The sequence below is a fragment of the Adiantum capillus-veneris genome, chromosome 28, assembly GCF_014529385.1.
Source record: "Adiantum capillus-veneris isolate H3 chromosome 28, ASM1452938v2, whole genome shotgun sequence".
Classification (NCBI taxonomy): Eukaryota; Viridiplantae; Streptophyta; class Polypodiopsida; order Polypodiales; family Pteridaceae; genus Adiantum; species Adiantum capillus-veneris.
The window spans coordinates 58,051,231-58,065,030 of NC_140958.1; the positions used below are offsets into that span (position 1 = coordinate 58,051,231).

Sequence of the window (13,800 nt, forward strand, 5' to 3'; positions counted from 1 at the left end):
CACACGGGCATGGGCTGGATGGGATCAATGACCCACGTCTACTTCTTGAAGCGGGTGCATCGTGGGCCGTCCGATGTTGCGACGTGTTCGAATTTACCAATTTGCCCGAATTTACTAAACTGCCCCGAATTTACACAACGACGGGTTCATCATAAGAGAAGCCCTTCTCCCAATGCTTTCAACAAGCACACGCAGGTGAGGTGGTTAAGATGATAGGATTGCAAAGGTGATGTTTTGCGGTCGATTCCGAGGGAGGAGAGTGGAGGAAGAAGAGAGAGAGACGCCCAAATTTACAAGTTTTGTTGCACCCGAATTTACCTATTTTTTTGAATTTACACAAATCGCATCGGACGACTCAGATCGTACCCGCTCTAAAAAATAGACGTGAACCATTGATCCCATCCAACCCACGCCCGTGTGAGACAGTGAGAAGGGGTGGATCCCCTCACCCCCCTTTCATTAAATGCTATGTGCTACCACGGCTATTTAGGGTGGGTTCAAACGAAGGGGACGGCAAAGCCAGCCTCTTATCCTGCATCCGTCTCCCCAGTTCACAAGAGACACCCCGGTGGTAATGGGTGAACAGCTTGAAGACCAGGCATTTGAGCGAATGGAGGGCTAACGTTCTCACTGTTTCTGCACAGCCCGCAAATCTCGCTGAAAGGAAGGGCGGAAGTTTCCGAAGGGGTGGGGGGGGGCCTCGCCCGACTCATGGTAGAGAAGATCAATACCTTCAGCCAATCGCTGCAGTCCACGGAGGATGCACAGCTCGTTTGAACCCAGCCTTACTGTACGGCCTAGGTCTTAAGTTCTCTGGGATTGAACTCGGGCGCGTCACGCGTGCAGTAGAGAGCTATGGATGCCGCATCGAGCAGGTTGGCATCGGTGTACTCTCAGGAGAGGAAGAAGCAGTTTTGCTAACCTAGGTGCACAAACAGAACTTTCTTTAGCATTTTCTCCCGTCCAGCATGTTGAAATCGCAGCAGACCCTCCTGCCCTCTACACACATCCTGGTGACCACAAGAAGCACATTAACATTCAATCTCTTTGCAGTAACGACGATCTTGATGGGGCTGTCTCTGCTCTTTTCTGTATGGGCAGCCCTGCCTCCACAGATACGTATCTTGCGCTCCTTAAGGCTTGTAACAGATGCAAAGCTCTCGAGCATCTCACAAGTGTTCGTGCCCACATTTTTGACCACGGCATTGAATTGCGAGGTCTTTTGGGTGACTATCTTGTGCTGTCTTTGGCAAAGTGTGGAGCTGTGTCAGATGCGTACAGTGTGTGCCGGACACTGCAGTGCCGCACCGTCTTCTCTTGGACCGCCATCATTTCTGCTTATGCAGAATGCTGCTGTGGCAATGAAGCGCTCGAGATTTTCCAGCATATGCAACAGGATGCAGTGACCCCAAATAACTACACCTTTGTAGGCCTTTTCAAGGCGTGTGGCAGTATACAAGATCTTAATAATGGCAAGAAATTACATGCCCTTGCTAGAAGTGAAGGTTTAACATCGAGGCTTTTTGTTGGCAACACTCTTGTGAGTATGTACGGGAAGTGTGGAGCATGTGATCAAGCTGAGAGAGTTTTCGATGCCATGTCTGAACAAGATGTTGTGTCCTGGAATGCAATGCTTTCTGCATATATTGATCAGGATGAAGGAAAGAAGGCCCTCCTGTTGTATAGACAGATGCAAAAGGAATTGCAGGACTCAAATTTGGGAACCCTTGTATTAGCCTTGCAAGCATGTGGTGCTTTTGTGGAAGAATCCGGTCCATCAGGGAGGCTGGTGGCCCTGGAGATTGGGCGAGCATTGCATGCGCTTGTTAACTCTAAGGGCTATACGTATGACGCCGTTGTGGGTACAGCACTTTTACATATGTATGGAAACTGTGGAGCTGTGTTGGAAGCAGAGGATATCTTTGCTTCATTATCCCAGCATGATATTGTATCATGGACTGCTCTTCTCTCTGCTTATCTTGATGAAGGGCAAGGAAACAAGGTTTTAGGTGCTTACAGACAAATGCATGTGCAGGGGATAAGCCCAAATGACATAACATTTGGCATTGTCCTCCAGGCATTACAACATTTGAAAGTAGAGTTTGCATCCTTTGATAGTGATTCGACAGATTGGCCCTTAGAAGTTGGCCGAGCTTTGTACGTCGACATTCACAAAAGTGGGCTTTCAAGTAATCATACTCTTGGCAACCCTCTGATCAGTATGTTTGGCCGGTTTCGTGCTGGTGTACCTGATGCAGAAGGTGTGTTTGAGGCATTGCTGGAGCGCAATACAGTGTCTTGGAATGCAATACTCTCAGCATATGTAGATCATGGTGAACTAGATAAGGTTTTGTACCTGTTCATTCGAATGAACAACGACGACATTCCTTTCTCACAGCTTACCTTCATTGCACTTCTGCAGAGCTGCTCAGAACTGGGAAGCCTTGACTTGGGTAGGAGGCTTCATTTTGACTCTTGCTTATGTGGTTATGAGCAGCACCATTCCGTGGCGGCTACCTTAATTCATGCTTATGGAAGCTGTGGAAGCACAACGGATGCTCAGGCAGTCTTGGATGGGCTCTGGGAGCCTCATATTGTGTCATGGAATGCATGTATCGCTGGGTATGCACAAGATGGCAACCATGAATCAAGCATGCATGCCACCAGTAAACTGATGTTGGCAGGCAACGTACCTGATGACGCCACACTCACTTCAATTCTTACCGCGTGCAGTCGTTACGGACTTGTATCTAGGGGTTTTGATTATCTGCATTCTATTTGCGCCCACTGCGAGGTTACTCCTGATGTGAAGCATTATGGCATCATGGTGGATCTTCTTGGACGAGCAGGGAATTTTAATCATGTGCAACGCTTGTTGGAGATGATGCCGATGCCACCTGACCTTATGCTTTGGTTGTGCCTGCTCAGTGCATGCCGTTTCCATGGCAATTTTGTGCTTGCAAATCAGGCATTCGACTTTTTGTTGCACCTTGCGCCCAAACAAGGTGCTGCCTATGTCTTGTTCTCAAATATACGGGCTGACATTGCTTTGGAGGATTTTCTGAATGAGGCAGATTGAACATAGTCACGTGGAAGTGGCAATGGGAACGGGGACTATAGCACCACTTGAAGTGCTGTTCCCTGTGACTATGTAGTCACAGAGAATGGGTACCAGAATGGGAACCAAAAATGGCCATTCCTTGTGACGATGAGATTGAAAATAGTTATACTATATGTATTTGTCAAAGTCAATGAACTTTTATTTATCCTACAGATAAAGTTGAATCCATTTGGTAGTAGAACAATTTTTTACTGGCAGGCCTTTCATATCGAAGTTGGATATTAATTCTGTCTGCTTGGCTTCCAAATTTGGTTTTCAAAGATTGAAACCTGCATGATCTAGTATGTGCTCTGCAGAACTCTTTTTCTAGTCAAATATGGTAATGAATGAATAAAAAGCATACTGTAGGCATATAACTGATGATCTTACCTACATTTACAAAAGTTGAACTTGCATATGCTTAATGTGACATTCAACTTAAAACTATTGTATTTGCTATGGCAATAAAGTTGGCTGCGAGGGAAATGCTCGTCATCATTGGCCTACCCAAAGGGTGGCAAGGCCGTAACAATGCTTACCCTTTTTGGCTTAAATAAAACTCTAATAGTATGTACTCATCTTGAAAGTTTTATGTCATCAGTAGACAATAGAGCTGTGATTGATACGGCTACACACAATCAATCGAACTTATCTATTTTTTAAGTGACTAAGTTGATTGGTAGACAGTGAGATGGATGAAATCTAGATGTCCATAAAGAACAAGCTGAGATCTCATGATGGCCTGCCTTCTATAGAGGAAGTTGACAAGATAAGCTATTGCCATGTATTGTCCCCATTGTAGTGTGCGTTGTGTGTGGGGGGGTGTGTGCAACATGTGGTTAAACTCTTCAAAGCTTTGGAGAAATATTTTCAGATGACAACCTTGTAGTGCTGAGTTTTAACATGTCATCACTTCATAAATGCGCTACCATGACAATGAGAAAGGTTCAAACACTCTTAACATTCAAGAACAATAGCTAGCTTGCTTGTTTGTGCAATGATGGGGACATTGTTTAGGTCAATCCTTGTTCTTCTACGATCGATCAATACGACCCATGTATTGCAAGGTGCTCTTCCATGATTTGGCTAACATGTGCAAATTTGGCACCTCGCACAAATATGTCATGTGTCCCCCCTAAAATGCCTACATCATGTCTTGTGCTTCCTCTTGCTAGCATGTCAAATCCTTTTGTAGCTATTGGAGGTAGGGTAAGAGGGCAACCACAAGTGGTACCCCTTTTCAAGACTGCTTGCATTGACCCGCCTTAACAAGGAATGCATGCTCTTGCACTTAAGCCAGCCAAGCCAATCAATTTCACGTTGAGGTACCCCTACAACCTGCATAGTTGTAAGTCATAACAAACTTCTTATCAGTGCAAGGCTGGGAGGTGTCCATAGGTAGCACAATATAATGCTTTTTCTCACATTGAGATGATAATTTAATGTGGGAAAATAAACGGGAACAAGAGTTAGAATATAGACATGTGCTTTTAGATCTATCTTAGCATGGGTCCAAAGGGAGATGGTCTATCAAAGAGCAATGACCAGATAATGGAGCTTAAAAGACCTTAGGGTTAGCTTAATTAAAGACCTCCAAAAGGTTAGTGTTAAAAGTCCTTAGACCTAAGATGTTAAGCAAGCTGGGGCAGACCTTGAGATGGGAACCTTGCCCAAGCTTGAGGTGCTTGTCGTGCTTGGTGACTAAGGCGCTTGAGGTGCTTGTCATGCTTGATGATTAAGGTGTTTGAGGTGCTTAAGCTGCTTCATGACTAAGGTGCTTGAGGGGCTTGAGGTATTCCAAAGTCAACATGATCCCTACACAAGGGGGGGCGAGCCCTGGAAGTAGGAGCAAGAGAGAGAATACACACACACTCTCAAGGCAAGCCATGATTTAAGAAGCAACAAGGACACATGTCAAGCATCTACACATGCTGCCCTTATGTAGTGCATAAAGCCTATTGGCTGGCCTCTAAAGGGGTCAATGAGAATTTAGTTCAATTAATTAATTTTTCACGCATTATTCAAGCCCTCATCCTCAAAGGGGAAAGGAGGAAACTTTTCCAAATGCTACCCTTGTTGCTTGATATAATTAATGCATGTGATTGGCTAGGGGAGTGTGGGACGGGTGTCTAACCTCACTCCTATCTTATTGTAGACATAGCCAGAACCACGAATATAATTGTCAATCCATGGAATGAAACTGATTCGACCAGTGCATAAAGGCTACAAGAGGTTATCAATCTCTTGGAAAACAACAAACAACTCGCATCTATCTCAAGCTACACTCAAATGACATAAATCACCAAAAGCTAGTCACTAATCGGCAAACAAATCACAACCGCTACAGCATCAAACGACATCCAAACATTACCAAACTTCTAGGACATGTTTATAAGACCTAAGCACACATGCTTATGGTTTCAAACCTCACTTTATATCAAGTGCAAAAATCGTGATTATTAATAGCAGTGAGTTTTTGACCTAGTCATTTTTGACCCAAAATGTATCTAAATGCTTAGCAATGATGTCCCAATACCTCGCCTATATTTTTTTATTGATTTTAAAGCTTAAATTCCTACTTATGATGAAATTAAGCCATGGGTCGGCGATGCCAAAAACTACGGTTTATCATGAAATGTTCATGTCAATGCGTAGAGCTATTACCAGCGGTTGCAATGCAACAGACTGCACTGCAATGTGACAATCGGGAAGGGAGTAGGAAACGCGAGTGTTGGAATTAGGGTTGTAGAGAAACGCACACAGCTTGGAGAAGACGAAGGAAGCTCAAGGCACACAATAGAGAGTGTGTTACTTAGTGTGCAATGGAAAGATAGATAGCCCTAGAGTGATGGGCGTATATACAATGCAAGGGGGAAAAAACTTCCGAAAGAGGAAAAAAATGCCCCCACGGTCCTAGTGTGTTCACACACATCACTACTATATGTATATGGTAACAAATCCCCCCTGGGGGGATGCGGTGAACGAGAGCTGGCACATGAGTAAAGGGAAGTACCATGCCTTGAGGACATGATCAGTCCACAAAGGGGAGCAAGCCCAAATCTTTGAGCTTCTCACGAAACAATGCTTTTGTGAAAAGATCTGCAAGGTTGTGCTGTGTTGGCACATAAGCCAAGCTGATCTCTCCTGCTGAGAGCCTCTCCCTGACATAGTGGTAATGCACCTCAATGTGCTTTGTGTGAGCATGAAAAACTGGTTTCCTCGCAACTGTCAATGCGCTCTGACTATCAGTGTAGATAGTGTTGGCAGTGTCCCGTCCAACACCCAAATCAACCATAAGGCGTTTGAGCCATACACACTCAACCGTAGCTGTGAAGACTGCCCTGTACTAAGCCTCACAACTCGAAGTGGCCACAGTAGGTTGCTTCTTGCTCAACCATGATATACATGAACTACCAAGCATGAAACAAAAACCATTTGTGGACACTCTCGTGTCAAAACAACTAGCCCAATGTGAGTCCGAAAAAACATGTAAGTCTGGCGGCAATGATCCCCCCTTGGGATAAAACAAGACAAGATGTAAAGTGCCACTAAGGTAGTGAAAAATCCTCTTCATAGCCTGCCAATGCTTAGATCCTGGGCTATGCATAGATATGCTTACCTGTGAGACTGCAAACTGAATATCTGGCCTCGTGTTGTATACATAAATAAGGCAGCCAACACAGTTTGGTAAAGAGTGACATCAGCAGGATCGCCAGCATCATGTAGACTCAACTTCAAACATGTTTCCATGGGAGTGGCAATAAGTTTGCAATCCTCAAGTCCGAACTTACATAGCAATGTCTCTATGTAACTTTTCTGACACAAGGCAATACCACCATCACATTACTTAAACTGTATGCCCAAATAATGATGCAACAACCCCAAATATTTCATCTTGAAAGTAGCATTCAAATCAGCCTTAAATTTAGCAATATGTCTCTCATTTGGTCCAGTGATTAGCAAATCATCTACATAAAGAACCACAATGAGAAGTACATCACCCTCATGCTTTACATACAATGTGCTTTCTGTTGGACTGTTACGAAAGCCTTGTTTGACCAAATGAGTGTCAGCTTTCTCATACCAAGCACGGGGAGATTGCTTCAACCCATACAAAGCCTTGTTACATTTGCACACTTTGTCCTCTTGTCCTTTCTTGACAAAACCGTGAGGCTGCGTCACATAAACTTCCTCAAATATGTCACCATTCAAGAAAGCAGTAACAATGTCTGATTGATGTACATCCCAACCAAAATGAGCTGCTAATGCACATAGAAAACGCACAATAGTCATACGACAAGTGGGAGCAAAGGTCTCTTCATAATCTATGCCTTTTTGCTGTGCATAACCCTTTGTAACAAGTCGAGCCTTATGGCGATCAATCTCACCATCCGGCTTGCATTTCAACTTGTAAACCCACTTCGTACCAATGGTCTTTTTTCCAGGAGGCAAATCACATAAAGTCCATGTGTAATTTTCTATAAGTGCATCATACTCTGATTGCATGGCAGCCATCCAATTTTTTGAATTCTGTGCTTCATCAAAAGACACAGGCTCCTCAACATCATGTAAGCTAGACACAGCCAAAGCATAACAATCTGATGCATAAGATGCATGGTGAGAGCATGAACGAGTACGACTAGACAAAGGTGCATCCAATTTACTGTCACGCAAAGTGTGCACCAGCCATTTTGACATACCTCTAGCCTGCTCATTTTCTGCTCTTTGCTCATCAAGTACATCATGTACATCTGCATCAGAAATAGGCTGATCTGTAACATTTTTAGAAACCCCCATAGGCTGTACATTTGCCTCATTGGAACTTACATTCGTATTTCCATCACTGAAAAGAGACAACATGTCACAAATGTCCTGTGAGCTTACATTACTGTCTCTAGTACATGATAGCAAGGGTTGAACATAATCCTCCACAAACACTACATCCCATGAAACCAAAATTCGTCTTGTTTGCGGATGATACAACCTGTAACCTTTGCTTTGAGCACTATAACCAACAAAAATACATTTGACAGTCTTATCATCCAATTTTCTGCGTTGTGTTTGTGGCACCAAAGCATATGCCAAACAGCCAAAAACACGCATGTGCTCAATAGAAGGCTTTCTATCATGCCATGCTTCATATGGAGTAATAGACTGCAAAGCTTTCGTAGGACACCTGTTTAGTACATACGTGGCACACATGATTGCCTCAAGCCAAAAAGAATGCGGCAAAGCTTGAGTTTTCTCCATGTGGCCTGAACTAAACCATCCTTTGGAAACTTAGAATGCTGCATCTTACCCAAAATGCAGCCTTCACAAACATGTTTGGCAGGTGCTTCAAGAGGCGGCAAAGAAGCAACCATATCAGATTTCTGCAAACGCAGTAAACTGACAAAACTTAGATGACCAAAACGTGCATGTCAAAGTTTTGCATCTGAAATAGCCCTTGAATCTGCAACTACATTTGTAATTTTTTTTTCACACTTGTCATACAAAGTGAGCTTATACAGCCCATGGCACAAGAGCCCAGATGCAACAATTTCATCACCAAAACTGAGACCATGAACTGTACGTTTGTCATCCACAAATTTGACTACAAGTCCAAGTCTAGCAAGTGCAGATACAGACAAAAGGTTCTTCTTGATCCCAGGTACATAAAGTGCATCAACAAGTGTAAAAGAATTGCCATTTGCAGCAGTAAGCACAATCTTTCCAACTCCCTGAACCGGATAAGAGGCATTGTTGGCACAAGTGACTAAATTCCCATGAGAAACAGACTCAAGAGAGGTGAACAATTCACGATGTGAGGTAATGTGCTTTGTAACACCACTATCAAAATACCACACATGTGAATCTGCATCAACTGACAAGCATGCATCTGGACAGCAAGATTGTAAGTGCACTCTGCGCTAAAAGCCCATTCTGCATCAACATCAGCATTACAGTCTCCTTTTACAGAAGACTCAACAATGCCTGCATTTGTAGTGGAACCAACATTTGCAGTGGAACCACCCTCTTTCTTCTTAGCCTCTTTGGCCTTCAACTTAGGACACTGCTTGATCAAGTGATCATTAGCTTTACAATAATGGCAACGCATCTTCTTTTTGTACTTATCACCAAAATTTCCAGACGAATTGCTGCCAGAGCAGAAGCATTAGGAACAAAAGTTTTTCCACTCGCAGCAGAACCATAAGAAGTGGTTGCCTTGCTGTTACCACCCTTTCTTTGAGAAGCAATAAAATCCTATTCAACTGCACGCTGCCTAGTCCTGTTTTTTTCTAGAAAGTGACTCTTGCAACAGTAATGTGCATAATGCATCAAACTTGACAACTTCAGGATTTCCTTGGGTCATCAGTCTCCAAGTACTAGCAAAAGTCTGGTAGGAATATGGTAAGGCATCAAGAACAGTCTGCACAAGGGAAATGTCTGAAATGACTTCACCTGCAGAAATAAGTTGCTCATTAATATCCTTGACACCAGCAAGGAAAGTGTCTATATCATCTTCCTCATGCATAATCTTCGACTCCAGCTCTTTACGCAACAAATCAATTTTAGCCTCATTGCAACTTGCATAAAGACCAGCCAATATATCCCAAGCCTGTTTCGCAGATTTTGCTGAACGGATGTGAGGAACAATGGTGCGCTTCACAGACAACGCAATCAATGCATGAGCCTGTGCATCCTTTACATCCCAACGAGCTTGTTCTGCCATAGGCAAACCAACTCTAATAGCATCAATCCTTGCAGCAAGACCTGCAACATCCTCAACATCGCCTGCATCCTCAGAACCAGGACGTACATCAATGCCTTGCACAATATTCTAGAGGCCCTTTGACACAAGAACATGTTGCATGATGTAAGCCCACATAGAGTAATTGTCCCCATCCAACCTGTCCTCCATAGCAAACATCTTGAACACATCTGTGTTGTTGTCAGCCATGGTAAATGCTGCACATGATGTGAAAACTACCCAAAAATAGGAGAAATGGAGCGGGAACAACACGTGCTATATAGCACAAACCGTAGAAGACTGTAAGGCACATGTTATGCAGAAAACGGCAATGATAGAAATTCTGTACAAAACGACGAAATAGCATGTGTAGTATTGCCTGTAGTGGAAATGGAGGCCGAAATGAGCCCGAATAAAAAATCTGAGCAGACTGAGCTCTACGAGTTCACCTGAAATTTTTTTCGACCTGCGAAAGCTTGCCAAAGCTCACTGAAATCGGAGAAAGTGAGCAGGCGTGTGCTGGAGCAGGTGGCAACTAAGCCCGGGAGGACGCAACCTGCTCTGATACCAATTGTTGGAATTAGGGTTGCAAAGAAACGTACACAACTTGGAGAAGACGAAGGAAGCTCAAGGCACACAATAGAGAGTGTGTTACTTAGTGTGCAATGGAAAGATAGATAGCCCAAGAGTGATGGGCGTATATACAATGCACGGGGAGAAAAACCTCCTAAAGAGGGAAAAAATGCCCTGATGGTCCTAGTGTGTTCACACACATCACTACCATATGTATATGGTAACAACAAGAAGGAGAGAAGTGAGTGCCGTTAGCTTATGCTGTGTTTCTATTATCCAAAAACTTGTAAATACTTACCAAAATTGACATTTATACCTTAGCCACGGTTTTTGTGGTCAAAACTAATAATTTGGGAGCTCTAACTAAAGCTAGGTTGATACAATCTGGAAGCTTGTAGCCCTGGCTCATCAATTACACTGTTTATCTAAAAAGTAGGAGTTACAACATTCCCGATTCATCAAAATAATAAGTGTTTTTACAGTAAAAGCTCCTAAAAATGTTATCCGAGTTAGCTTGCTGCTAACATTCCCCCCCTCTTTGACTGTGTCGTCCCTTGACATAGTTTCATGGACTGAAGTAGTCTTCGGGTTGACGGTTGGCGAGGCGGTCTTTAAGCGCATAACTCGGATAACATTTTTCGGAGCTTTTATTGTAAAAACACTTATTATTTTAATGAAGCAAAAATGTTGTAACTTCTACTTTCTAGATAAACAGTGTAATTGATAAGCTGGGGCTACAAGCTTCCAAATTGTATCAACCTATCTTTAGTTAGAGCTCCCAGATTATCAATTTGACCACAAAAACCTTGATTAAGGTATAAAAGCCAATTTTTGTAAGTATTTTACAAGTTTTTGGATAATAGAAACACAGCGTGAGTTAACGATGCTCACTTCTCTCCTTCTCGCGCTTCCTACTCCCTTCCCGATTTTCATATTGTAGTGACGTTTGTTGCGTTGCTACTCATTGACGTAAGCATTTCATGGTAATCCGTAGCTTTTGGCATCGCCGACCCGCGGTCTAATTTCATCATAAGTAAAAAATTTAAGTTTCAAAATCATAAAAAAAGTATAGATGGGATATTGGGGCATCATTTCTAAGAATTTAAATGCATTCTGGGTCGAAAACGACTAGGTCAAAAACTCACTGCTACTGTTAATAATCGTGATTTTTGCACTTGACCTAAAGTGAGATTTGAGACCATAAGCATGTGTGCTTAGGTCTTATAAACATTTCCTAAAAGTTTTGTAATGTTTGAATGTTGTTTGATGCTATAAAGATTGTGATTTGTTTGCCGATTAGCGACTAGCTTTTGGTGATTTCTGTCATTTGAGTGTAGCTTGAGATAGATGCGAGTTGTTTGTTGTTTTCCAAGAGATTGACAACCTCTTGTAGCCTCTATGCACTAGTCGAGTCAGCTTCGTCCCATGGATTGACAATTATATTCGTGGTTCTTGCTAAGATAGAAGTGAGGTTAGACACCCATCCCACACTTGGCGTCATTGTCGGGGATCGAAAAGACCTAAACTAGGGAAAAATACGAGCGTCTTGTGAAGTTGTCCTTTAACTTCCTCTAGGATTACCTAGAGTCAAAACCTTGTTTTTAAAACCACATAGCTTAAGATTGTCATCTTTTGCTGTGTAGAGGTAACTTGAAAGTAGATTGTACTTGCTAAGTACCTTTTAGGATTGTAGGACTGTAGGATTGGATTAGGGTTGAGAATGATTGATGGACGAGAAAAATCTTAAGATCAAGGCTCAGAAAATCATAAAAAACAAGAAAACAAGTGTTTGTGACACTTTCCACAACCCCATTGCAGTAGAACCTAGGAAAAGGGTAAGTAGAATCCAAGGTGGGATCCCAGAACATTGCTCACTCTAGAAGAATCAATTGTGAGTTGTTTATGTGAAGTTGCAAAAATTTTAGGTCTACGGCTAGAAATAGCACCAAAAGGCTGTCAACCTGTGAACCCGGCTGGAGATTATGCTTTAAAACTTGTATGAACCAGTGGGTAAGCTTAAGAACACATTTGAGGTAAATTTCAAGAGTTTACAAAAACTCAGATTATTTACTTTTTCTTGACATTTTAGGCCAAATTAAGTTTTGACTTGACTCAGAGGCTTAAAATAGCTCATAAAAAGAATGTCCACTGAAAAAGTTGAAAAAAGTGTTCATTTTAGGCCAAAAGTAAATAATCGCGATTATTTACTTTTAGCTCAAAAGTGCCCAAGGTTGATACAAGAGACTCTATGTCTGTGTACAAACATCTTTTGTAAAGGCCCATAAAATTTGGATCACCAAACTGACAAAACCTTGGTAAAAACTAAAAAATCTGTATTGATTGTCGAGAACTTGAGTGTAAATTGAAAAAGTCTTGTTCAAACTCTGTGAAATTTATCTTAGAGGCTTATATTGAAGTGTTAAATAAGTGTACATGCTCTGTTGACCAAAAAGATGCAAAAATTTATCAGAAGTAAATAATCGTGATTATTTACTTTTGTCCCATTTTCAACTTTTTTGACCAACCCAACATACCACTAGTTTTAGCATGTTATACTAAGCCCACAAATTAAATTTGGTAAGATTTGGATCATTGAAGTGAAAATTGTGGCCATATTTGTAAAGTCAGCCTGTAGACACAAAATTGTGACCATTTGAACAAGGATTATCCAAACCTGATGAAACTTGGCTAAGGAGCTTAAGTTGAGTTGCTTAACCATTCTGTGTCAACATTGATGCAAAAACTTGCATAAAAATATCAGGAGTAAATAATCGCGATTATTTACATCTGCTACAAAACTGGACATTTTTGCACATTTGAGTATACCCCAAGGTCAAGCATATCAAGTAGACCACACAAATCAAATTCGGTGAAATTTGGATCACAAAAATGAGACTTAAGCCAAATTCTCATAAACCGAGTCTGCGGGCACAAAACACTTGATAACTTGAACAAATTTTGTTCAAACTCAGTGAAACTTTCCTAGAGACCTCAACAAGTTGAATACTTGGCAAATCAACCCAAAAAGTGTAGAAAATTGAGAAAAGTAAATAATTGCGATTATTTACTTCTGATACACAGAGACAAACTTTTGGACTTTTGAGCTTGTACAATGTTAGACCAACGTAATACAAAACCACCGGTCAATTTTGGGTTCAATCGGATCCAAATTAGTACATGTTCACTCAGTTTCTAGGTTGCAGATTAGTCCTTTGGATTTTTTGCAAAAGTAGAATCTAAAAGTCTCAAGTGCTGACTCATTAAGCTCAAATTGAAGTGATACATATAGACCAGTCACAATAGTTAGCAAAAATTGTAGTGTCTTTGTGAAAAAATAGCTAACTTGATTAAAACTAATACAGGAATCACGTTGCAGACAAGGAAGTGAAAGCTTGAC

At 41.9% G+C, this 13,800-nt stretch overlaps 1 protein-coding gene across 1 annotated transcript; it reads left to right on the top strand.

Moving 5' to 3' along the window:
• The first annotated feature begins 510 nt into the window (after window positions 1-510).
• On the top strand, window positions 511-3,312 carry LOC147420500 (pentatricopeptide repeat-containing protein At1g03540-like). Its single transcript, XM_086504701.1, has one exon. The coding sequence runs from the start codon at window positions 860-862 to the stop codon at window positions 3,077-3,079; it is 2,220 nt and encodes a 739-aa protein (XP_086360827.1). The 5' UTR covers window positions 511-859; the 3' UTR covers window positions 3,080-3,312.
• Window positions 3,313-13,800: the final 10,488 nt, after the last annotated feature.

Coding starts and splice junctions, on each gene's coding strand:
- LOC147420500 (XM_086504701.1), top strand. CDS start 860: ATGCCGCATCGAGCAGGTTGGCATCGGTGTACTCTCAGGAGAGGAAGA.